The 27,701-nt window shown below is 32.7% G+C and overlaps 2 protein-coding genes across 4 annotated transcripts; one reads left to right on the forward strand and one right to left on the reverse strand.

The window, feature by feature from the left end:
* The first annotated feature begins 3,400 nt into the window (after positions 1–3,400).
* On the forward strand, positions 3,401–14,676 carry LOC131626119 (uncharacterized). Of its 3 annotated transcripts, XR_009291048.1 has the most exons (20): positions 3,401–3,565; positions 4,616–4,722; positions 5,611–5,769; positions 6,181–6,246; positions 6,368–6,457; positions 6,622–6,918; positions 7,097–7,194; positions 8,635–8,670; positions 8,746–8,866; positions 8,994–9,230; positions 10,393–10,488; positions 10,611–10,676; positions 10,827–10,865; positions 10,985–11,119; positions 11,528–11,886; positions 12,367–12,460; positions 12,674–12,871; positions 13,641–13,763; positions 14,267–14,339; positions 14,463–14,676. XR_009291048.1 is itself a non-coding variant. In XM_058896937.1 (19 exons), the coding sequence occupies exons 2-18, from the start codon at positions 4,624–4,626 to the stop codon at positions 13,737–13,739; spliced, it is 2,289 nt and encodes a 762-aa protein (XP_058752920.1). In that variant the 5' UTR covers positions 3,401–3,565; positions 4,616–4,623; the 3' UTR covers positions 13,740–13,763; positions 14,267–14,676. The 3 variants fall into 3 exon arrangements, 2 of the variants coding, with proteins under 2 accessions (XP_058752920.1, XP_058752921.1); XM_058896937.1 differs by having other exon boundaries at positions 14,267–14,676; XM_058896938.1 differs by lacking the exons at positions 3,401–3,565; positions 4,616–4,722; positions 5,611–5,769; positions 6,181–6,246 and having other exon boundaries at positions 6,380–6,457; positions 6,608–6,918; positions 14,267–14,676.
* Positions 14,677–17,003: 2,327 nt separating this feature from the next.
* LOC131626120 (phytyl ester synthase 1, chloroplastic-like) lies at positions 17,004–21,981 on the reverse strand. The gene is made up of 13 exons (XM_058896939.1): positions 21,494–21,981; positions 21,021–21,072; positions 20,356–20,411; positions 20,061–20,219; positions 19,869–19,973; positions 19,452–19,558; positions 19,253–19,374; positions 19,056–19,164; positions 18,416–18,549; positions 17,885–18,254; positions 17,664–17,777; positions 17,491–17,576; positions 17,004–17,411 (listed from the first exon to the last, which is right to left on the reverse strand). The coding sequence occupies exons 1-13, from the start codon at positions 21,924–21,926 to the stop codon at positions 17,108–17,110; spliced, it is 2,151 nt and encodes a 716-aa protein (XP_058752922.1). The 5' UTR covers positions 21,927–21,981; the 3' UTR covers positions 17,004–17,107.
* Between the last annotated feature and the right edge of the window lie 5,720 nt (positions 21,982–27,701).

Consider the following 27,701-nt stretch of genomic DNA (forward strand, 5'->3'; position numbering starts at 1 on the left):
CAAATCAAACGCACCCGAATAGATAGTCAAATAAAACAATTAATTTATATTTATATTGTTATTGTTATTTCATTTTAATCTTTCTTTCTCTCTTCCTCTTTGCCACTATTATCAACACCACAATCTTATTTTATTTTACTTCTTTTTCTACAACAACCACTCCTTATTAAGGTAAATGAAAACACTTTTGGCCCTTAAAGTAAAATTCATTTAGTTTTTTTTTCTTATTATTTATCTCCAAATAATTATATTATTTATTAATAAACAAAATATAATTAATTATCATGGAGCTAATTTATTTTTATATTGTATTATTTAATTCATACATTTTTTTATATTATTTTATTTTTAATTTTTTATGACATGTTTCTATTCCTTACTTAAGTTTTCTTCTCATTTATTTATTTTTTCATGATTTGTCTGCTTTTTATTTATCTTTAATTTTGAATTCTATTTTTTATGTATACAAAATAAATTGATTTGAAAAATATATATTACTATTAGTATATACATTTTCGTATAAATTTGGACACTTTGCAAATTTTATTATATTTTAATTGTAATTTGTTAAATTATATTAACAAAATATATATATATATATATATATATAATCAAAAAAATTAAATTATTAAATTATTAATATTATTTTACGATAAAAGCACAGTCAATATGAATTATTTAAATATTTTGAAAGTATGTGTTTATTAATACTAAATCAATAAAATTTATCCGTACATCGTACGGATAGACGACTAATATTTATCAATGAATATTAGCTCTTAAAAAATTATAAAAATGATTATCTTATAAATATTGATCATATACTTTAAATAAATACACATGCATAACATGGAAATTTTTATTAATTCTTTGAAAACTATATCACAAACAACATGTATACATGTAGTTATAAACAATAATCAAAATAAATTAAAATTTTCCTTAGGATTCTTTAATATATAGATGCAACTTTTTTTGGATTGTTTAAGATAATTGATGAACTTTTTTTAGGATTTTTTTTAGGATGCATACAAATCATCATTGGAACTTTTGTGATCAATGAGACAAAATATATTATTAATAATAATATTAAATTTTAAGTTTCTCTAAAACTATAAATAATTTCATCAATAAAAATTAAAATATTATGATTTGCACAATTCTTACTATGATATTTAAATATAAGTCTTTTAGGAGCTCAATCAAATTTTTTGATAGGAGAAACTCGACCACAAATCATTTTAGGGTTAATAGTAATTCACCCCCTGAAATGTTAGTGAAATTTGCTTTTCCCCTCCCTACCTTTTGGCAACGGTTTTTTCAAAAAAACCGTTGCCAAAACCTGCCTTTGACAACGATGGGGTAAACCGAAACACGCTCATATTACAGGAGATAAACTACTATTAACCCATTATTTTATGAAGTTTGTCAAGAACTCAATCGCAAATCTTGTCATGCAGTTCTTCAAAAATTCAATCACAAATACTTTTATTAATAAAAATAATACTCTTCATTTATGTTTTCAGGAACTATATAAAAAAATTCATTATTTTGAGGAACAATAAAAACAAAAAATTATTATTTTCCTATCATTTATGGATACTTGATAATTAAGTTCTTTTGAAGTTATATAATAAATGGTTATTTGACTACTTATGGGATGATTGATAATATTTTGCTTTGCTTCAGGGATGCTTAGTAAGTTCAGGAACTATAAAATTAATTATTGTTTTCCTATATTTTATCATTTCATTTTCAAGTTTGATAGAGTTTCATGATGATAATGTGTTATGAAAATAATAAGAATCAATATAATAGAAGAGACGAATGAGAGAAAAGGAAGAGAGAAATAATATTATATTATTCTAGTTATCAATGAATGATAGTACAATATGAGATATATTTATACAACATATGTAATAAATAGAAAATTGATATGAAATCTCCTAATTTATGGAAATCCATAATCATTCATTTATAACAATTTATTTTACTATAAAAAACTTAAATTTTCTTTTCATAATATTAGTTAATGAAAAGATTAAATTGTCGTAATTATTATCTTTTTTCAAAAAATACATTTAAGTTTAATTTTAACCGGTATCACACTTTTAATGATATTCTTTTTCATACAAATGTTCTTTTAGAGGCTCTATTTTATTCGTTATATTAAAGTTTAATTGTCATATATAAATTTTCTTTGATGTGGTTCCTGGGTTCTAAGATATGTTGCACGACATTCGCTGTTATACTAAAATGTGATCTCAAATATTGATTAATACACTTCTATTGTGAATCTTGAATGTCTAAAAAAGAAGATCATTTTTTTAGAAAATACATTCATGTTTAATTTTAATAAGTATCACATTTTTCATGTCTTGTTAGAGATTCTATTTTTGAGTGTTATATTAAAGTTTCCATCATCACCCTACATAAACTTCCTTTGTCGTGGTTGATGAGTTCTGAGGTATGTCGCACAACATTTGTGTTGTCAAAAAGCGTTTCATCGCCCCTTCCTATATTAAAACTAAAGGATCTACCGCTGGATAAATACCTTTGGCAGCTAATCCTCTTGATACGACAGTAGTTGCATCCAAATGTGCAAATGTCGTGGCAGGAGTACTCGGAAACACGTTTACAAAACCTTCGTATCGAAATCTACGAAGAGACCATCCAATTGATCGAGACGAACAACCAAGATTGTATCCATACGTTTTTGCATTTCTATATTAAAACGTGATCTCAAATATTGATTAATACACTTCTATTGCCAATCTCGAATGTCTGATGCATCATATCTTCATTTTATTTAGGATTAAATATATTTTTTGGTCCTTACAAAATTATCAATTTTGAGTTTTAGTCTTTATAAAAAAAAAGTCATATTGTAATTCCTATAAAATTAGTTATACACGTAGTTTTAGTCACTGTAAAAAGACTAAAACGTCATGCAAAATTAATTTTATAAGGACTAAAACATAACTTTTATTTATAGAAATTAAAAATCAAAATTAAAAATATTTATAATAAAATATTTAACCTTTTTATTTAATATATAGTTAATCACAAGATCAACTCGTATTAATTCTCTTTAAATAATTTTAAAACATTTTTTCTTCTTTACATTTCTTTTACGTTTTAATATATAAAGTGTTCTAGTATCTCTCATTTCTTTAGCTGGCTTGCTTTTTTTTCTCTTTATCATAAAAAATCTTAATATAACAAAATTATCAATTATTATTATTATTATAACTAAATTAATTCAATTTCTCCTCATCCTAAATTTAATAAAAAAATCAAATTAGAGGAATCAACTCGATTTCTAACTATATATAGTTCCACAATTAAATACTCGAAAGACCATCGTGCCCTAGAGTTAAAAATGCACAAATCAGGTCAAAGGATCTACCGGAATAAATTTTGACGCCCACATATTTACACCCTGTTCGATACCCCCTCTCTCTTTCTCTCTCTACACACCACTTTCTCTCTCTAAAGTTGAAACTCGAGCTTCGGTAAAACCAATCATAAACCCAAAACTGCTTCAATTTCTTCACTGATCAAGGTTAGTTTCGTTCCTTTTTCTTCCACTGTTCAATCTTCACTTTCTCCAACTTGATTTTCGATTGGATTATTTACTGGTTTCGATTCTGTATAGTAATCTATTGATTCTCATTAAGTTCGTTTTAGCTTAGAGCTTATCCGAAATCGCTTAATTCTATGATCAGAGTAGTTAATTTGTGTGAAGAGTTGTGTTTGTTTTTTGATTTCTGGTTTTTTTCGTGTTGTATGTGTATTTGTTTAGGGAAGATTTGGGGAATTCAGTAGCTTCATTGAGTCAGTTTGATATGTGTTATAGGTTTGTGTTCGATGATTGATTGTGTAGCTTTGTATGTTGGTTTGATTTTCATTGAGTTCTGAATGGATTTGATGTGCAATTGTGCTTTGACTGGTAGTTTTGTTCAGAGAGTGGAAGTATTGAGTTTTAACTTTGCTTAGATATTGTGATTCACTGTACAAATACAGTTGCTGGAAACTAATGAGTTAGTTGATCATGAACTTGGAATTGTATATTTTAGTTTTGCTGATACTATTAGGAAAAACAGTCGCCGTTGCGTATAAGTTTTCGTGATTTTGGTCAGTATAGGTGTCACGACACTGATTGCAGTTGTCACGATACTGATTGCAGTTGTTAGAGTGTGAATTAACCATAATTTGTTCTTTAACATAAAAATGGAGATATCGGTATCGGTACCTGCCGATACCGTTTTGTCGTGGGCGCTTTTGCGGTCGCGGACCGTTTATTAAATACCTGCTACTAGGTCTATCTCAAATGAGTTATTTTATTGAATGGTAATAGCTAATGAGCTATGTGGTTATGCCTTACACATTTATGGCTTCTTTCAAAGTGAGGGTGTTATTTCTTCAACTGTGCCCTTGAGAACTTTCTTTTTAAGTAGATGGGTTGTATTTCATAAATTACATCATATGAAGTATTTGTTTCATAATGTTATTTTATCTACTGATGTAAATGTTGTGAAGTAAAATTTCTTAATTGGAATTATTTTCTTCAATTTATTCATGTGAATACCTATGTGATTTATGACTGTTATAGTTTCTGCAATGCACCGCGTGGCTAGTACGGGTAACGCAAACAATTCAACTCGTCCTCGAAAGGAGAAGAGATTAACATATGTGTTGCACGACCCTGATGATACAAAGGTGATCTCATTATCTGTTATTTGTTTTATTTTTTCTAGGAAAACGCCAAGTTTCATTGTTGTTGTTGTTGTGGATGAAAATATAATTTATATCTTTAGAGTGGATCCCCAATTCTCCCTCAAAATATTATTTTGCAGCTAAAGTTTGGTCCTTGAAAGATTATTGGCGTCCAGTTAATCCTCAAGTTGTAATATTTGAATGACATCATTTTGGTCTTAGTAAAATGTATTTGGACTTCTTAAAATTTTAAAAACCGAACATTTGAAAAAAATCGATGTAATAGTTATGCAAGGATTATATTGATTTTTTTACAAAAATTACAAGGTTCAAAATGGATGCTTTCTCTAAATTTTAATATTACCCACTCCATTCATTTGTAAGTGTAGTTCAAGGTAAGGGCACTGAGATTAATAACAATTGGTGTATTTGCATTGAAATTGTCGTTTAGTAGCTAGTATTTTAATCTTGGCAACACACAGGGAGAGATTTCAGTTAAATAGTAATTTTTATCTCTTGACATTTCTCTCTCTTATTAATTAATTCGACGAAGATAAGAGTATAATTCACAATTTGTCATGTAACCGGACAGTTAGATATGACTGCAGGGAATATTTTCTCTTTTTAAAAATTGAACCAGCTATTTGCTGCTTTGTGTATTTCCCCTTTATATTTAAACATTTACCAAATAATCTTTGATCATTCAAAGCTTCATTTTCGGTTCATATTGATATTTGACATTTTTCTGCTAGGTGCTTAGCATTTTGCTTATATAGGTGTCAAGTCAAGTCAAAGATTCTATTTTTACATTAACATGGCTTGCTTAGGTCAATTTTGATAGTTTTCTTAGTTTCTTGGCCTACTGTCTTTGAAAACTTTTTTTTTCTACAGCATTGTGCAGGCATAAACTGTCTGGCCCTACTTACGTCTGCAATATCTGATGGGTCAGATTATCTCTTTACCGGAAGCCGTGATGGCAGGCTAAAACGATGGGCGCTTTCTGAGGATGTGGCAACTTGCTCTGCTACCTTTGAATCTCATGTGGACTGGGTAATCCTTTTATTTATTTCTTCTTTTTCTTCCTGTCGTTATTTGGTGTAATTTATTTTGGTGATGCTCAATATTTCTCCAATACAATTACTTGAAGCTACATATGCATTTACGATGACACCCCTCCCCCCACATATGTTTTTTTGGGCTCTTTTCATATGGTGAACCATTTAGCTAGATTGTTAATAACGCATTTTTAAATTTCTCTAATGTGATAATGTCTAATGTCGAATCTCAATTCACAACTTCTAACAAATTTTTGACTCACATTTTTTATTAGCATTTGATTTGCATATGCTACTGTAACAGGACCCAACTGTTCCTGTATAACATGAAACTAATGTAATTTATAACACGTGCACAACAGTATAAATTACAGCTGAATATATAAATATTATTCTATTCTTGCAGGTTAACGATGCTGTTCTTGTCGGGGACAATACACTCGTTTCTTGTTCTTCAGATGCAACTCTTAAGGTTTGTTGATTGCTGGCTGTTATTTGTTCTGACAGTCCTTACCATTCCACAACAGTACCAGCACTAATATGATTATTTACTCATTTTGATTTTTAATTGGGTTGCTGTATTTTTGTGCTAGACATGGAATGCTTTGTCCACTGGAACTTGTGTTAGAACACACCGCCAACACACTGATTATGTTACTTGCCTCGCAGCAGCTGGAAAAAATGTAATGTACTTCAAATTTCCTACACTTCTTATTAAGTTCATAAAATGTTGATTTTCTTATTTTAACATGTTCCACATTTAATCTAATAGTCACTTTGGTTCAATTAAAAGTTTGTGCCATTGTCAAATCTATTCTCTGATCATTTAATAGTGTCTGCATTTTAGAGCAATATTGTTGCCTCTGGGGGCCTTGGTGGGGAGGTTTTTATGTGGGATATTGAAGCTGCACTTGCTCCAGTGTCTAAGTGCAACGATGCTTCGGTTGATGAGTCTACAAATGGTATTGCCAACTCATTACCTTCGACAAACTTGCGTAATATCAGCTCAAGCAACAGTATATCCTTGCACACTACTCAAACTCAAGGGTACATTCCAATTGCTGCCAAAGGCCATAAGGAGTCTGTTTATGCATTGGCCATGAATGAAGGTGGGTCAATTCTTGTTTCTGGTGGCACAGAAAAGGTACAATATGACATACACTCTGACTTAATGAGGCTTTTTACCTTTGGACTGTTAGATGAGATTTTGCTTGAAGCGCAGTTTCTTAAATTTTCCACTAGCTAGATTATGTAATATTATCTCTGACCTAAAAACATGCTTCGTTAGTTCTTCTTTTATTAATTTGTCTGGGACACTCTAGGTTGTACGTGTCTGGGACACAAGATCAGGATCAAAGATTTTAAAGCTTAAAGGGCACACAGATAACATTAGGGCTCTACTTCTGGATTCTACTGGCAGGTTTGTAGAATAAATATATAAGTTTGGTGGCAAATTTTCAGTTGACATTTGTATTTTAAACTTCATAACTTGCTTTTCCTTCAATTCATGTATAATTTCTTTATTATTAAAAAAATTTCCTCACCTTTTTTTTATCCTTCTAGTTTGGCATTTGTTTCCTTTCTGCAACCTATAGATAGATAACAATACACTATACACATGATAAACTTGTAATACTTTTCTTAGAATTTGGGCTAGACCTAACTCAATGAAAGTTAGGTCAAGCTGTTAGGATTGCCCAAGCCTTATAAGACTACTTTGGTCATACCTCTAGTTGGCGCGACATTCAACACATTTTCTTGCCTAGGAACAAACAATCTGAAGCCTGAAAAAATGCGGGAGCCCCTATGTCGTGAGTAGTGGCACAATAGCATACGGGTACGAGCAAAATCAAGGTCTTCTGTGATGCGAATTGCTGGTGCAGAGTATTTTTTAGGTGTGGTGATTGTGGCCGCCAACCGCACTGGAAGTGTCCTATCGCAACGACTAAAGGGACTTCCTCCCCAGATTCACTCCATCAAGGTTTTAAGGACAGCTCTTTATTCTGCGGCTAGCTTGCGTTTTCAGGTCACAAACGAGGACTTAGAGATGAGAGAATAAGGACACAAGTGAGGAAACAACTGATCATGGCTTGGCCCAAGACCAGTAAAAAATATTAAAAGTGTGAAAACAAAGAAAATCCATCCGGGCATGGCTATTCCTATGATTTTTTTTTTTTGAAATGGCAAATGTTAGTACTGTTAGTTTTTTTTTTTGAATTCCAGCCTCTTATCACTCCACACTGTTCCTATTAAGTAACAAACAAAATTAGTGCTATTTAAAAAATATAATAGTTTATTAAATTTGTAAATAAATAGAACTTTTATCTATAGTGTTAAAAGTTATATAGGTATAACATGTAGTATTTAATAAATATAAAAAAATTAGAATACTGGTCATACCTATATTCAGTTTTTGGGACTCCTTGCTATCTCTGAGTAGTAACATAGTGACCCAATAACAGTATCTCTCATGCCTGTGCTTGAACTTCTAGAGCATTGACAAATACAGGTGGTTCAAAAACAGATTCAGGTTAAGTTCTGATACATGTTAAGAGTTTGGGCTAGACCTAACTCAATCCCAAAAGTTAGTTCAAGAGGTTAGGGTTGCTGAATCCATATAAGAACTGCTTTGGCCATATGCCTAGGATCCCAAGAGCTTTCATTGGCTGTGTACAGTGGAATGCTATTTGATAGTCAGCACAATGAAAGAAATACCATTGGGTGTTCATTGCTATTCTATGCTTCCATGCCTAATGCATTTTTCATCAGATAAATTTTGTTATTTTAAATTAAGCCGAACTCCTTCCCTCCACCCCTCAAACAAGTCAACTGTAACACTTATATTATTTCATTATTGCAGGTATTGTTTGTCAGGATCATCAGATTCTATGATAAGGTAATGAATGCATTTGGTGTTGTTAACATTTCTATTTATTTTGTTGCGTGTTTGGCTAATAATCTTTCCTTGTAGGCTTTGGGATATAGGTCAGCAGAGATGTGTTCATTCTTATGCAGTTCATACAGATTCTGTTTGGGCACTTGCCAGCACCCCAACATTTAGTCATGTTTATAGTGGGGGCCGAGACTTTTCAGTGAGTGCAACTTCCATGATAATAACATTATTTTTTTATTAATATGACTTGCATTATTTGACATCTTGTTTTGTTTAATAACTTGTGTAGCTCGTCTTTCTAATGCCAAATTCTTTCATGCCTTTAGTTATACTTGACAGACTTGCAAACAAAAGAGAGTAGTTTGCTTTCCACCGGTGAACACCCTATTCTTCAATTAGCTTTGCACAATGATAGCATATGGGCTGCATCAACAGATTCTTCAGTTCATAGATGGCCAGCTGAAGGATGCAACCCTCAAAAGATTTTCCAAAAAGGCAATTCCTTTTTAGCTGGAAACTTGTCCTTTTCAAGAGCAAGGGTGTCACTAGAAGGAGCTCTCCCAGTATGTTACATTTATTTCTGATAAATCACTATATTAATTTTCTATTTTTTTATCTTCAAAGTATTGTGTTACTATGACAACTCATTATACCAGTTGCTTATGTAAATGAGTTCTTAGGCTTTGTTTGGGAGTTTGGAGGGAAAGGGAGGGGAGGACTTTGAAAAAAGAGAAGGATAGAGTGGAAAGATTTGAAGGATTTTGGTTGGGGGAATTTTGGAGGGTTTGTTTTTATTCATAACACAAAATCCTCCTAATTTGTGGAGGAACTCAAAATTTGTATTGGACAAGGGTTTTGGAAGGCTTACAGAAGTTCTTCAAATATATTTTATATTATAATGTTCTGAAAATTATAAATATAGTAATGACAAACATTTATTTATCATTCTATACAAAAGCACAATTTCAAAAAATGTTAAAGATTTCTCTATTTTTTTTTTTTTACAAATTCCCTCCCCAAAGCCCTCCCCTCCAACCTTCCAAACAAAGCCTAAGAGTATTAGTTAAAGAAACAAAATAACAATTAAAGCAAATGACAAACATTCAACACATATTTTTAAAATAGTTAACATAGTATATCAAATGCTCCTTTACCTGTTTTCTGGGAATTTGTTCGTGAAAAGACAGACCCTAAGCTTTTGCTGGAGGTTAAGAGGGTAAGGAAGGGAACGGTTGTGGAGGGAAATTTGTTGCTTTCTTTTAGAGTAAATTTTATCAGAAGGGGGGAGGAGAATGCTTATGATAGATTTTTTGTTGTGTTTGAAGAATATTATAAAATGAGGTAAACGATTTGGAGAATTTGCCTAAACTAAACCCTCCCCCAGCCCCAGTTCATTTCTTGAGCTCCTCTCCTCCATATAGGAGATTTAGTTTTACGGAGAAAATAAATTCCCTGCAAAGTGGGGGAGCTATCATCTCTTTCCCTCTTTGCTTTTCTTCAAAGGCTTTCCCTTCCCTTTCTCTCGTAACTCCCAAACAGATCTAAGTTAATTTATAGATGAAAGATGTTCGCGTAAATATCCCATAATATTGCTTCCTATTTGTGAGTATGACTGGGTTTGTCTTCTAAACAGTTTTTGTAGGAAATAAATTTTCTTTTGTTTTTTTTTGTTCTGGGGAACATTGTAGTTGTCTAATTTGTTTTTAAATTATAAATTTTTAATAGGTTCCTTTATATAAAGAACCCACCTTAACTATCAGGGGCACCCCTGGAATTGTGCAACATGAAGTTTTAAATAACAAGAGGCATGTGTTGACAAAGGTAACCGTGGTATTCTCTTTTCATGTTACTGTGCCATACATGCTAATATTGTTATTCGTTCTTTTGTAAAGTTAATAACCGTTGTTGGTTATCTGTTGAACTGATGATTGGCACTGGTGTAGGATACATCTGGTTCGGTGAAGCTTTGGGAGATTACAAAAGGTGTTGTGGTTGAAGATTATGGAAAGGTGACTACTGGTTGATTTTCATTTGCTAACTTGCATTGCATATTTGCTGGGAAGGAGATTGCCTTTATTGAATGATGTTTGTGAATTTCAATTATAGCCAGCTTATTTATTGGTTTGAAATAGCTCATGCTTTGCTTGTGGACTATTTAGGTTTCATTTAAGGAGAAAAAGGAAGAGCTATTTGAGATGGTATACTTAGTGATTTTTATTTTAAATTACTACTTTTTATCTGTTACAAAAATATTATGAATTGTAATATTTCGTTAGCTGTAGGTAGTGTTTATTTTTCTTTCTGTGTTGTGCTCCAGGTTAGTGTTCCCGCGTGGTTCACAGTGGATACCAGGCTCGGAACTTTGTCCGTCCATTTGGATACTCCCCAGTGCTTTTCTGCAGAGATGTATTCAGCAGATCTTAATATCATTGGGAAGCCTGAAGACGACAAGGTACTGGCTCCATTGTCACAAGCAATTTACCTACCCTCGTCTTAAATTCCTAATTATATTGATTTTGCTCCTAGTTTTTTGTATGCTGTAAGTATCAGTATCAACTTCATGCAACTATTTGCTTGTCACTGTCAACTATAATAATTGATGTCAAGTTTATACAACTGACAACACCATTTGTCTCCTCATATGTGGGATCCATCATAGTCGGTATCATGTGACCATCTTCCTATCTTACTCCATATTGTTGCCCAGTTTGAAATGATTCCTATCATGGTACTAGTATCATGAACGAGGAAGTATTCAAATGTCACATTTCTGTTGAACTGACATTGGCTGAGTTATATTTTATGTTTTGTTTCAATAATTTATGCTCAGCATTCTAAATCAGTCTGTTACTCTGCCCAGGTTAATTTGGGTCGAGAAACCCTAAAAGGACTCTTGGCTCATTGGTTAAGAAAACGAAAGCAAAGAATGGGGTCTCCTGCTTCAGCTAATGGAGACTTATCTGGAAAGGATGTTTCTTCTAGAAGTCTTATCCATTCGAGAGCTGAGGTTGACGTGAGTTCTGAAAATGATGCTATGGTTTATCCTCCGTTTGAATTCTCAGTTGTTTCCCCTCCTTCAATTGTTACTGAGGGCAGTCATGGAGGTCCGTGGAGGAAAAAAATAACTGATTTAGATGGAACAGAAGATGAGAAAGACTTTCCCTGGTGGTGTCTAGACTGTGTTTTGAATAATCGGTTACCTCCCAGAGAAAATACAAAGTAACTTTTTATCTTTCTCTTAATTTTTTCCTTCGCTAAGCGTTGCACTAAGACCTGGTCATAGTTTAAAGGAAGGAACCATGATCATTGCATGTTTTGATTATTTAAAATTGGCGCTGCCCTTGTTAATGACAACGTGACTTTAGAGTGTTAAATGGAAGTTTTTTTCACTTGCAATTTTTATTTAAAAAATGACGGTGCTAAAACACATCGTTCATACCTGACCTCACTCTCTTTTGCCAATGGTATCTGTTGCTTGGTCTATCTATTTGTTGATTATTACATTATCTTTGAACATTTTTATGTACTTTAATTGGTTTTGGCATGAAAATATTGAGTTTGTTTCCTTACTTTTGTAGATATAGCAACAAATGAAAAATTGTCTATGAATTCATTGTCCGAGTTTGATGGAAATTCTTTTTAATATGATTATCGTTGGTCTTAGATCATTTATATTAACTCCTATGTTATAATCTCTAGATGTAGTTTCTATTTGCATCCATGTGAAGGCTCTCCAGTCCAGATCCTGACACAAGGAAAGCTAAGTGCTCCACGTATATTAAGAATTCACAAAGTAAGTTTTCATATTTATATTGATTAACAATTGGGAATTATAATTTCATTAAAAATATTTGCACATGTTGTTGACTTTGGTCATGCTTACCAAAAGGGTTAATATATTTTTCATGCAAGTCTTCAGTTTTTGTATTTTGGAGGCATACTTGTCCCACATGACTATGCATTTCTGAATGATCAACTTAACTTTCCTTTTTTTTTTGTTGGTTAGGTTATTAATTATGTGGTTGAAAAGATGGTGCTCGATAAACCTTTGGATAACTTACTTGCTGATGGTAGTTTTACCCCTGGACTTACTGGGTCACAGTCACAACTACAAGCAATCGGGGATGGATCTTTCCGATCTGGATCTGGATTCAAACCTTGGCAAAAGCTTAAACCTTCAATTGAAATATTGTGCAACAATCAGGCAAGTGTTATGTCATCTTGAACACGGTTTCGATGACGTGCATGTAGATGCTGAGATTGAGCAAGTTCGTGCTTTATTTTTCTATACTTGTCCTACTTTTCAATTCATGTTAATGCTCTCCAGAATCTTTCAATTTATGCATATGCCATTATGATGTTTTAGTGGAAGTTATCAAATACATCATATATCTTCAGAATTGTAATTCATTTTTCATTGTAGTTTAGTTTACAAAAGTTACCATTTTGACTGACTTTTGAGTTGGTAAAATCATGGGCAGGTAGGTAGCTTTAAATATGGTTTAAATATTCTTGGTTTGGTTGTCCCTAAAACTAGCTCAACGTACCTTTTAAGGTTGATTTGAAATGATTGTTTGAAATACTTTGTTTCAAATCAAGCAACAATAAAGCTTCATTTAGCAAAAGCATTTATAGTCATGTGATAGGTTATCTTCACCATCACAACTCTTCATCTACTCTGCTGCTGTACTCCAAGTTTTAAAACTCATTTAGCATATGGCTTCTTATTGAAGCCTCATTACAGTTAAATTGAAGTATTAAAATGGATCACAGTAATAGTATTTGATCTGTAATTTTGAAGATACATCTCATGATTGAGATTGAATGATGACATCACATCTTTTTTAACAAAAAGAAACATTGTTTGACCCTAATTATCTGGAAGTTATTTAATTTACTGCAGTCTTTGCATTAATATGATACGTTCTCGTCTCTGAGTTATGTAGATTTAGCTGACTGTTGTTTATTTCCAGGTCTTATCTCCTGACATGAGCTTAGCCACTGTGCGGTCTTATGTATGGAAGAAACCAGATGACCTGGTCCTAAATTACAGAGTTGTTCAAGGAAGATGACCTCAAATTGGATATGCATCAGAGGTAGGTAATCTCGAGCTTTGCTTGCTTTTATCAGCTACAATATGATATTAATTGTTTAATGGCCTCGTTCCCGTGTAGTATGTAAAAATAATTTACTGCCATCTGGAAAGGGGTAGTCTTTTATTTTTTATGGAGATCATTTCTTTTCTTTCTACTGATGCAAATGTTACAAAAGTAGTTTTAGTTAATGAAAACTAATCTTTGCCAATAGTTTTTTCTCTATCAAATAAGAGGAAATTACCTGTGCTCAAATGGTCATTATTGATGTAGCTAATAATTTTTAGATGTCTGGAACTGTTGTGTAACCATTTTATTTCTTTACACAATACGTTTTAAGTTTTATCAATGAAAGAAAAATTGGAGAAAGTAAGCGTATTTGTTTAATTAACTCGCCATGCTGAATTTACCATTCTATTTTGGCTATGAAACATAATATACTTCTTGATTTGTGTTGTCTCAGCAAGGGATTCTGACTTTGTTATGATTATGATTAAAACTCGCAGGTTTTCTTATGATTGTCTAAAAAACCTTTGAGCACTACTTCATCTTTGGTTGCCTGCATCAATCGGTGGCATTGTAAGAATGTTGTAAATTCTGAACTTTCATTTGTCACCATGTTTAGTAGCATTCTCTTGATCTGCTTGGATAGTTTTTCTTTAGTAGAGAGCAGTTACTATAAATTTTGAATTATATCTATAGCTGGAGTGCATACTTTTGCTGGACATGATGGAATCCTAAGTGGTTTGCGAACGGCACAAAGGTTATTAATTGGTTCTGTTGGGAACTAACGGGGATCTTACTGGCATATTGGGGTGTTTCTCAGGAATGAGGTGGTTAATTTAAGATGATAACGAAAATATTGTAAATTTGAATTGTGCATCAAATAATCTACCCATAGAAATTATGTTCTACAGATGTATGTTTTTAAATTTTTTTGCTAATTGTTAATTGCTAGTAATATTATTCTCGAAAGTCAAAATAAACTATTTATAAATATAGGGCTGGTTTGCAGCCAGCCTTGCTTTTGATGCCGTGCTCTTCTCCCTTGCTTTTGTATGTATATTGGAATTTTTTGGTTACATAATGTCAGGGTTAGGGGAGTGTGTCTCAGTTCAAAGAGAGCACCCACAAAATATGTAAGAACTAAAATGGCAATGTGCCAACCTTCAATCTTTGGGCTGTGCCCAAAGTTAAGCTTCAACATATTTCAATTGAATGTGTGGCTTTTTCTAACGTAAGATCCTTATGTAAATATCAAGAATGTATTCTTCTACCTTATAGTTCATGCTCTTCATGGAAGCACTTGCATGAAGGCAAGGCAAGCCTATTAGCTTCCATTTCTTGCATGATCATACATGTTACTGTAAGTTAACTGAAGATTTGTCTTAAGAATTTTAAATGTGTCTAACATAAAATATAATGCTCGATTGACATTCTACAGTTTTAATCAATACATAAAACATCTCAATGTACAACAAAAAACGTGAATAAGACCTCAACACAATAAAAAAATTATTAATATCTTATGATCCACATGTTGGTGTAGTTGTTAATTCTATCAATTCTAAGTAACCAACAATTAGTGAACATGTTAGTAGATATATTACTAAACATATTAAAACAATAATTAGTTAACATGTTAATAGATTATATTACCTCTTTATAATGTTAGTTAAAATTTTCTCATCACCATAGTTTAGAAATCTCCATAACAGACAATAGACCCTACAATAAAAGATAGTTAAGTTGTTAAAAACAACATAAACTCATGATGGAATATAAATGTGAATATAAATGTGTAAGTACGATACTAAATCCTACACCCAAGATTGTCAATTAAAAATTCTAGAAACTATGTTCACGACTAAAAAAGATATTGACAACATTTGGTCGATTGGAACTCTTCCTATGATTGCCAATATTTCTCCTCCACAAAGACCTTTTTATTAAACATTCATATAACCCATTCACAAATTTGCAAAGCTTGAAAACCTCCTTACATGTTGCGTAACAGATGTATAATCTCTATAAATGAGAATTATTATCAAGTTTCCATTGTTTAGATTAGTTGAAACCTGTATTATCAATCCCAGATAACCATATGGCACGGCCATTCCCCAAAAATGGAACAAAGTGGGTAACGCAACAAGGTGATGTTTCAATGATGCAAACACTTAAACAATTACTACTAATGAACACATATTTGTTAAAAACTAATTTTTTTTTATCAAAATTAATCAAATATTCATATTTAGAAATAAAAGTAATAAGTCTTGAGCAGAATATACTTCAAAAAAAGACCTATAAAGTTCAATAAAATAACTTTTATATCTTTAAAATTTTAAAGATAATATGATATACGAATGACGAGGCCAAAGCGGCAACACTAGAGAGAGAGACGCTGTTCCAAATTCAGTTTGATTATTATGGCCGCTCCAGTCGAGTCAACATCTCTATTGGAACAACACGACCTGATGCAACTTTCTTGGTTGTTATTCGGTGCTGAAATACCGACCATAACGATCGAGTTTGATAACATACGTTGAGACTAAAATGTATGGCCGGAGAAATTCTAACTCCCAGCTGGCTATTATTCTAATTAGTCGTGAATGAACAACGCGGTTAAAAAAATTCCAACCACTTGGGGTAGTCTTAAACCAAACTAGATGGGACAAGAAAGCCATTTCAAGATAATTAGGCTTTGAAGTCACCACTATTCAGATTAGTTGAGATTTCAATGTTTGAACAAAGAAATTTCAACTCTCAAATTACTTTTCTTCCTATTCGAAATAAATGAATTATATGATTAGTTGAAAATTTCTTAATCATATAGCTCATTTATTAAATATTGGGTATACAAAACTGTGTCCAATCATATAGTTCATTTTCTATATTTTTCTTTCTTTTATTTTGTATTGAATTCACCAAAATGAAATCCATGAAAGTTGAATGAAAATGTCTGAGCTAAACTATGACAAGCATGAATTGATTGTTTGTTTCAAATTCAAACAAAAGTTCAAATACAAATTTAGAAGAGATCTAAACTCTCCTATGTGGCACTTAATTCAAAAACATATCCTCTAAGATTGTTAACTAGATCAACCAGTATATTATAATTTAACTTCATTGACTATTGCAGAGAAATTTAGTTAATCAACCAATACAAATTTATGTCTAAGTCCAAAGGTAAAACCATAAACAATATTTTATATAAATAAAGAAAATCATTATTATTTTTTAGTATAATGATGATGATCAATGATCACCCATATATATTGATCAGTTTACAAATAATTTATGTTACATAAAAATGAATAATATTAATGTATCATATCAACAAATTTTCAGGGCTTAAATGTTGGGGTTTGATCAGTTTGAGAAGGATAAAATGTCTGATACACTTTCCTATCTATTAAATTCCTATAAGGATCCTCCTCTCTCTTTTTGATCAAGTAATCTATGTTTTGCTCAACTTCAGACTTAATCTGCAGGTACAATTCGTTCGCATTTTCTCTGTCTTTTACCATATTCTCCATGCCTTTCATTCTTATTGGCTTCCCAAATAGATAGTAAAATCGGCCCGGTATTTTTGGTAGTAGCACCGGAAATGACAGATTTTGGTTTGCTACCTCGCCACTTTTCTCATCTCTAAAGGTTGAAAAATTATCACATTATTTGACTCATTGAATAAAATCACATTTCATAAGTTAAAGTGAAGAATAATTACCGAATTTTAACCGAGTCTCGATTAAGATCTTTGATGTAATCGTTGACTATCGGAATCTTCATTAAGTCGTTGTAGTCAAGAGCTATCTGTAATAAGATTCAATTAGAAAAAGTCCAATAGATTCAACATATATTTAAATGTAAAGGTGTTTTAAGAGAAAAGAAGAAACCTACTTCAGCGATATCATCTTCGCCTACAGCTCCAAATGGCACAATGGTAGCGCCAAATCGTGCCGCCATTCTCACGAATTCTGGATGATTAGGCCAAATCAACTTGTATTCTTCACCCTGGCAAGAAATGTTTTATTTTAACAACAATACTATTACATGGAAAATGCAAGAGCGTAAAATAATTTCGGATTGAAAATACGATTAAACAAAGATAGTTGATGAACCTTGAAATGGAGAGCCTCGCGCGCACCACCAGGATATAGAAGAACATGAGATTTAGTTGAAAGTAATTTAAAAAGATTGCTTGCGGAAACAGGCACGCCACCAAATACCTTCACCCAATCTACCATAGAAAACTCAGAAGCAGTACTCTCGATTTTTCCTGTAAACAGATCAGGATGGGCTATTCCGCGAAGAGCAATACCCTTCTGACTTAAAAATTCATCTGTAAGTGAGATAAGTTCTAATCCCAACAACATGTGATAACCGACGAATAAGACAGGACCTTCATCTGGAACACCTGATAGACCTTTTACTATCTGTCCGTCCTCCAATGTAGAGAACATCACCGATCCGGTAACAGAACGGAATAATCTGTTGTCATTCACATCATGTCAATAACATTCTAGCAATGAAAACCTGTATCTATTGAGTATCCCTTGATCCGGGATCAATGTTAACGGCAGATGAACTTAACTAATAGATTTCGAATAAAATCAATATGTGGCAAGCATAATATTGCGAAAACAAATTACCCAACTACTTCATCCATTGCATATCTGAATTCTGTCATACTGGGGGGAATGAAGTTCGTGACCAAATCATGCCTCCCCGAACGTCGGTACATGCAAGTCCCCTTGATGATTGTTAGCAGACCAATACAATCTTCCTGCACTACCATGGAGAGTATAATTAATCAACTACGATGCAGCTGTTAGCACAGAAGATTTACATAGGCAGCAGAAAATCATATTCAAGGAATACACAATAAATGTCGGTGCCTCTTCCCCAAAGTCGTCTCAAGTTATTGGAGGTCAAGTGTAGACTAGTTACAGTTTAATCATGACAAAACAAATAGAAGCTCTATTTAACCACAATTTAACATTGACAAACAGTTTATGAGACCCTAGTTAGTCACAAATAAACTTTGGGCTATTTGTGGTTGTCAGCCTTGCACGTCCTCAAAGACGGCCCTACTTCTTCCATCAGACATTCAAACCGTTGTTCAACACATTATATGAGATTAGTCCTTCCACTAGACCCAAACACTGACCAATGGTTTAATTTCAAATGAATGATCAAAATCAGAAATAATATTAAGTCACATGTTTATTTAAAAAAGTCGCATGATTAATGTTGATGATAGTTGTAAGTATCTCTATTCATAACACATACCAAAAGAAGGGTGTGTCCGTTGTCCTTGAAGATACGAATTTTGCAGTTCTTCAACGTACCCGCGAGTCTTTGAGCTTCATTTACACTGGGAAGCATGTTATCCTTGCCACTAGAAAGGAAACATCGTCAAACTCAACACCCAATTTGAGAAAACTAACTTAAAAGCAATGCATACATCCAATAATAGAGATAAGAACCTGGCAAGTACAAGTACTTCGGCTCTGACAGCATGCAGACGCGAATTAGTATATGCAGCAGCTGATTTGAGAAGTTTAATCTTCCAAAGAAGAGTGTCTTTTGGTATAATATCAGCCAGCTCCTGACAATAGATCACACACAGTTAACGGAAAATGATAGAGGTAAATTCATTAGAACGTAAAATCAAAAGCTTCTTACAGGAAGACATGGCAGCAATGAAGTAAGGTTGTTTGACAGTTTTTCCATTATCTTCGTAGGAGGAAGCCCCTTTCCAATATTGACCGATGCCATCTTCAATGGTTCACCTGATGTTATGAAATTATATTCGTGAAAAATGACGTGAAAAGAATTATATCACCGTGAAAATCAAAGTGGTCTCAAGTTTTTCGAGGCCCTGTGTAGGTTAGCCTCAGATTAACCATGGTGAAATAAATAGAGGTTCTATTTAACCACGATTTAGCCGTCACAAATATTTTATGAGGCTCTATTTAGCTACGGTTTAACCGTGACAAATTATGGGCCATGTGTAGTAACCTGCCTTACACGTCCTCAAAGACGGCCCTGATGAAAATGAAAAAGGAAAAGTCCAAAGTGTTGAGAAATAAGACTGTTTACCCATGATAAAACTAAGAAGAAAAGGAACAGTTACATGTAGTTCATCTGGCATAGCCTCCAAGATAGGTAACAAAGGTTGCAATTGAGATCTACCAAAGGATGTAGCTGTGATTCAAATTAGAGAAAACATTACCGAATAAATAAAATATATGAACAAAATGGACAAAAAGAATGCAACATCTATAGACTCACCAGGATTGACTAAAATAAGTACTAGATCAACCGTTGGATTACGAGCGGCAACGGCAAGTGCAAGGCATCCACCTAAGGAATCGCCGAGCAGATAAATCGGCTTCTTTGGCGATTGAGCATGCTCAAGTTTAACAGCTTCTTCGACAAGTTTCACCAGTCCTTCATAAAATCAAAAAACAAAAAGGAAAAGCTTTCAGTTCAAGAACAAATAAATAATAATGCTCAACAATCATGGCTTCATTCACAATAATGAACATCAGAAAGTTGACAAAAGCATACGTTAAAAAGCAAAGACCTTCAAATGGCGTTCGATCATGAACAGGAATATGCAAGCAACGAACTTCAAAAAACCTGTTGCACACAAAAAGTAAATATGATAATAAGAGGAAGCAAAAAAATATAAACTACACAGAATAGAACTTCTGAACAGCACAATAAACTTGGAATCAGTACAATATATGAGCAGCATAATAATGTAAAAGAGTTCATCAGTAAATTAGTTTAAATTATAAGGATCGCGTAATTTGGCATCTAAATTAAAGAAATTCTAGAATAACACCATTGAAGTTGAAAATCTTTGAAACATTAGCCAGCCTGAGTACCCAATTTAGCCAATAAATTGCTATGAAACACTAAAACAGACACCGAGACACAAATATCAGACACGATACTAGTAATAATTTAGAAAAATAAATATATTGAATGTAATCACATAGGTGACTGTCGAACACCGGACACGCCTTTGTTCATATATGTCCATGACAGCAAAATTATTCTCAATCCATTAATATGGTTGACAAATTTTCAACTAGAATTTTCAACAGCAAAAAATGTGAAAGTGACTAATGTCTCAGACATAAATGTAATACTAATAAAAGCACTTATTCTAATCACCTAAACACGTGCTTATTAAACATTTCCATTAGTATACAATAGAATACAATAAAAAATAGAACAAACCTGGCAAGAGCTTGATGATGCAAAGATAGACCAAATCCAGTCCCATCCATCCCTACAATAATTAAATCCAATCACTCCACATGATATACCCATTCTTCACATTCAAATATATTAAACATTATCATCACAACCAAACAAAAAAAGATATCAAAATTTCATCAAAAAATCCATATTTAACATAAACATTAAATCTTGGTGCAAACATTTTTTTCTTCATTTTTTATTCGTCCATAGACAAACTAATAATAATCACTAGAAATTCACACACACAAATGGGAGTATCGGGATTCGAAACCTAATGATAGCTTTCAATCTAACTTTTGTATCGGCTTCTGACAATTGAGCTAGGATTTGCATGAGTTCAATTCTAATTTTCATTTAAACTATTTTATTTTGAATTCAATCAATTAAATAAGAAATTATTTTCAAAATAATCACATAAAATTTTGTAGAGATAGTAGTGAGTGGTTTACCGGGTAGAAACATCATAGTGGGAGAGTCTTTGGAAGGACGAGTAGATTCAATTGGGCAGAACCAACGTGGTGGCCCACCATCAAACTTGCAAATCTCTTTCGACACAGCAAAGTAATCTTCCACCGTACGATTCCCATATCCATCGTCCCAAAGTGGTGCCAAACCAGCTTCTTCATCATCAACAACAACTCTAGAACTCAATGATGAAGGAACCTTGCTTTTTACTATCTCCTTGATAGCAGAACCATTTTGGTTTGCTTCAACAGAAACCGAAGAAGAAGAAGCTCCGTTGAGTGGATCGGATTCGGAAGATAGTACATCTAAGTTACGTGGTTGAACTTGAAGCTTGTGGCGGTGTTTTCTTAGAGATGTTGTTGTTGTTTTTATGGTGGGAATGGGTGAAACTCCGAAAGCCATTGTTAGAGAAGCCATGGAAGAAGATGAAGTGAAATGTTAACGGCTTCTTTGGGAAGACAAGTGAATAAATAAAGTTGGTTTGTTTTTATATTAAGAAAAGTAATATCCATTTTTCAATAAAAGTTATTGACTTGAGTCAATAAAATAAGAGAAAAGGGGTGATGCACTGACAGTGTAAAACCAATCACCACCCATGTATCCAATTAAACCATTTTTTTATTTAAAAAAATTTTAATGACATGGCACATTTATGATTTTCTATTGGATGACAGTGTAAAATTATTTTATTGTCAGTGCACTACCTTTTAACTCATAAAATAATAAATTAAATGCTTAAATTTATTCTTCTTTAGGCTAAATTACCATGTTCCTATTTTGGAAGAAAAATTTTAGGGAAAAAAAGAAATGCACTGACAGTGTAAAGTATTTTTAATTTTTTACACTGTCAACCAATGAGAGACATGCATCAGAATAAAATTCATTTTTAATTTTAAAAAACTGTAATTACATGGCAAATTAAAGTATTTTGATTGGTTGTATGTGTAAAATTGATTTACACTGACAGTGCACTATCTTTAAACTCAAAATTTTAATAACCAAATAATATCTATATATTAGTTATTAATTATATCTATATTATTATTTTATCTTCTACTTATTACCTTTTAAAATCAAAGAATATATATAAAAGTGTTATTATAAAGAGTACTGGCGGTGACAATGAGTGGAAGGAAATGTTGTGGTTGTGTTTGATGGAATCACGTGTTTGGTTTTGAGCGGGATAAGTGAAAGAAAGAAGGAGTGATAGAAGCGAAATTAGAGATACACACACAGTACACGCAAATGTTGAGTTGTGTACAGAGCACAACCAATTGCAAGACAATTCTCGGTGACGAAAATATAATTTCCTAAAAAACAAAAAAAAAAACTATAATTTCCTTTCTTATAACTTTCTTATTAGACGCATTCATCTTTGTTTTTTTATTTTTAAAAAGTAATGCAATGTGTAGTACACTACATTATACATATTAAATAATTCAAAAATAGTCTATATAATACTCTCTTTAGTTTTATTTCTAAAAAAATATATATTTTTAAATATATTGAATAATTAATGTATCTAGACAATATATGAATTAAATACATTGTCTTTTTAATAAACTAAAAAATAATTTTTTTTTTTATAAATAGGACCAGGGAGTATTAAATAAAAAATACTTAATTTTATTTGATATTTACTATGTTTTTTTATTATAAATCATTTTTAAAAAAATTGTATAAAAATATATGTAGCTTTTATACTTTTACATGCATAACATTTTAGATACACACTTTTTATATTGTGCTTTATCTCTTTTTGACTCATTCACTTATTTGACGTTGTGTGCAAATCTTGTAGGTCTGGCCTCGTGTTTCACTGCATCGAAGACTTGCAACACCACATTAGTAGTAGCCTAACATTGCAATTCAAGTATAATTCTGATTTTGATATGGAATAGTGGCACTATTTATGGGAACGACTATTAATTCCCGTAAAATTTTATAATCAGATCCAGTTTAATCTAAATCCATATCACCAAAGTAGTATCCTCCGAGGGAGAAGATATATCCCAATTTCAACCTAGTGCGCTCCTCCGAACAACTTGATTTAGTGCCTTCGCCGATTTCTATGGTTGCTGAGATCAGGGAAGTGTCACAGAGAAAAGAAGAACTTCCGATGCTAGACTTTGCCCGATATACACTGCATATCAAATAACCAGAAGGTGATAGGCTAATTTTAGGCTTTGGCGATCATAAGAAAGTAGATAGAGTCTCTAATGTTATGCTGTCATTAGTTATAACTGCCACCATTTCAAACCACATCATATCATGGCTCTTAATCGATGACGGAAGCACGTGCAACTTAATGTACTTAGTGATATTCCTGAGATTATATTTGCGTGTGTAAGATCTAAAACCATGCGAAGACACAAGTCTTTTAGCATTCAATGATTCCACTACTCGGCTGTGGAAGAGTAGACATGATAGTTTTGCTGAAAGAAAAAACATATGAGAGAAGTACATGTGAACACTTCTTGGTAGTTCCTTGCAAAAGCGTTTTCAAAAACCTCTTCTTGCAAAATCATTTTCAAAATCATCCTCTTGCAAAAGCGTTTTCATATGAGTGATTCAATGAGATGATGCAAAAATGCCCATGAAACAGACTCGAAAAGTGGCTTATAGTCCATACCTTATACAATGGTCTTCTCTACAATATAAGAATGACTCTAGACGTTGTTGTGGGAGGAACCGTTATGAATAAGTCCACGATGAGGCTTATGCTCTTATTAAAGAGATGACCCAAAACCTCTATTAGTGGGGAAGTGAATGAACTCTCATAGAAAAAGCCCCTTAAAAGGCAGACTTTACGATGTTATCACCCTCGATCATATGAAAATAAATATGAATGCTTTATAGCAAAATTTAAATAACTTAAGCATCACACTTGTTGCTACTATAGCCGCTGTAACTCCAAATTGAGAAATTTATGGAGTAGCTGGTCATATTGGTGTTCCATGTCAATTGATGGTTGTAGTTGAACCCATTCACGATCAAATGGACCATTCCCAATAGGGAAACTCGTACTCAAACACCTATAACCCTGGTTGGATAAACTATGCCAACTTTGTTGGAAAATTGGTGTTAACCATATCCCTTGGATTTTGATGATAACAAAGTATTTAAAGAACAATTAGGGTAGACCAGTGTGTGTTCAAATGTGAAGGTACAAAGATTAATATACTGATTGAAAGCCAGTTCTGATATTGTATTGAACATTCAAAGAGAAACTAACAGATGCAGATTCTAAAGATTGGACTCTAAAGAGTCAGCCTATGAAGAATTCAACCTTTGAAGACTCGGAGTCTGAAGGATCAGAAGCTAAGAATCAAACTCTAAAGGATCAAAACCTGAAGACAGTCAAAGCTCAAGAATAAATTGCTATCAACCTCTGAGGTTAAATTTTCTTCTTCTGGTCACGTGAAGACTTGGTAAAAATGTGCAGAAGCCTGAAGAATTGCAACTGATAATTCTTTTTGTAGCAAAGGAGTTTCAGATGGTATTGCAATGGCATTAACCATAACAAGAAGCTTTGCAACATATCAGAAATTGCTTCTCTCAAATACTCACTTATGCATGAAGTTCTCTCCAACGCCTCTTTGATGATTTTATATAAATGGAGATGAAGACTTGGAGAAAATATAATACTGCGCCTTGAAAAACAAATATAAGTTACTCTATCAAAACAAAGAGCACACGTTTAACTTAGAATTTCTTAACTATTGTATATTCTAGAAATCCCTAAGTCTTAGAGTATGATTGTGTTTTATTCTATCTATACCTCTGATAGTATATCAAATGTAGTTTATCACATTCTCTTAACTGTTGTTATTGATTCAAAAGTCTCTTGCTTGTATGCTTGAGCATTTGGAAGTCTCTTTATTGTGTGCTTAAGCATTAAAGTCTCTTGCTTGTGTGCTTGAGCATTGAAGTCCCTTACTCGCGTGTTTTAGAAATTGGAAGTCTCTTGCTTGTAGGCTTTAGCAATTTGTAATCATATTTAGTTATAGTGGAAATTCCTTGGAAGTGTAAGGGGACTGGACTACTCCTAATTTATAGAAGAAACACGGATAATTGCTTGTGTGATTGCTTGCTCTCTTATTTATTTATGATAAACTTTATTCCGCTGCTAATCATCAAACTCTAACTCAGATGCTATCCTTATGATCATAATTTGATAAGAGATTTGCAAGAGAAAAATAAGAAAAAGTTAACACAATTTAACCCTTTCTCGTGTTTTTCTCATCTTCAGTTGGCATCAGGATCAAGAAGCATCTAAACAAGCTAATAATGAACCTCAAGAAGCTACACAATCCAAGAAATCTTTCAAGTATAATTCTTCACATCCAGAAGAGTTAATAATTGGAAATAAGGATAGTCCTATGAAGGCAAGATATGCGTTCAGAGGAGAACACTCTATGATAGGACTTATCTTCATGACTGAACCCATTTTTATTGATGAATCACTTTCAGATGAAGGATGAAATGTAGTTATGCAAGAAGAGTTGAATCAGTTTCAAAGGAATGATGTTTATGATCTAGTACCGAAACCACATCAGAAGAACATTATTGGAACAAAATGGATCTTCAGAAACAAGCTCAATGAAAAAGGAGATATGGTAAGAAACAAAGTTAGACTTATAGCTCGAGGCAATAGTCAATAAGAAGGTATAGATTTCTCAGAAACATTTGCACATGTTGCAAGGTTAGAGGCAATCAGACTAATCCTTTCCTATGCTACTAATCATAATATTATTCTATATCATATGGATGTTAAGAGTGCATTTCTAAATAGTGCAATTTTTGAAGAAGTTTATGTCAAACAACCTTCTGAATTTGAGGACTCTGTCCACCCATAATATGTGTTCAAACCAAAGAAATCAATCCATGGACTCAAACAAGCGCACAGAGCTTGACATGACAAACTGAGTGGTTTTCTATTTGAAAATGATTTTAAGGTCAAGTAGACAGTACACTATTTAGAAAGACATCGAGGAATGAAATCTTGATTGTTCAAGTATATGTTGATGATATTATTTTTTGTTCTACTAATGCCGCTCTTTGCAAGGAATTTTCTAAGACTATGCAGGCTGAATTTGAAATGATCATGATAGGAGAATTGAAGTTTTTCCTTGAAATTCAAATACATCAGTGCATAGATGGAGTATATGTTCATCAGACCAAATACACAAAGGAACTTCTGAAGAAGTTTAAGCTAGATGACTGCAGAATCATAACAACTCATATGCATCCAACCTGCAATCTGAACACAGGGAAAGCAAAACAAAAGTATGTCAGAAGTTGTACCAAGGTATAATTGGAGCCTTGCTTTACTTAACAACCTCTAGACATGATATTTTATATAGTGTTTGTCTGTGTGCAAGGTTTCACTCATATCCTAAAGAGACACACTTAACTGTTGTTAAGGGGATCTTTAGGTATCTGAAAGAACAACTAATTATATGATTGTTTTATAATAAATTTCTAGATTAAAATATAGTTGGATTTTGTGATGTGGACTGTGCTAGGGATATAATTGAAAGAAAATCCACTAGTGGAAGCTGTCAATTCATAAGTGAAAACCTCATATATTGGGATAGTAAAAGACAATCAACTATGCCTTGTCCACAACAAAAGTAGAATTCATCTCAACTTCTAGTTGTTGCACAATACTCCTGTGGATAAAGTAACAGTAGAAAGATGGTCTGATTTGTGGAAGCAGTATTCCCATATTTTGTGATAAGACTGCTGATTTGTCTAACAAAAAATTGTGTTCAACATTCTAGAACCAAGCACATTGAAATAATACATCATTTTATTAGAGATTATGTTCAGAAGGGTGTGATAGATATACAATTTATTGATACTTGTCATAAATGGGATGGTATATTTACCAAGTCTCATACTATTGAAAGATTTAATTTTATCAAAAAGAATTTGAACATGCATTTTGTTACAGAATAATACTGGTTTATGAATGAATGATCAGAGTCTATTGTGACCAGAAGCTCTAAACTAGCTTATGATGAATAAGTAGACTCTCAAACATCTCAACCTCTGATGCTAAGAATATTATAATTGTCTCTGATAGCATATAAGTGGAAATGTTTTTTATTTGTGTATCCTCTATCCACTTATATGTCATTAATCTGAAAAGTCCTGTGACTGTTCTAGTATTTTGTCTGTTAGATT

This window comes from Vicia villosa, unplaced genomic scaffold, assembly GCF_029867415.1.
Source record: "Vicia villosa cultivar HV-30 ecotype Madison, WI unplaced genomic scaffold, Vvil1.0 ctg.000262F_1_1_1, whole genome shotgun sequence".
NCBI lineage: Eukaryota > Viridiplantae > Streptophyta > Magnoliopsida > Fabales > Fabaceae > Vicia > Vicia villosa.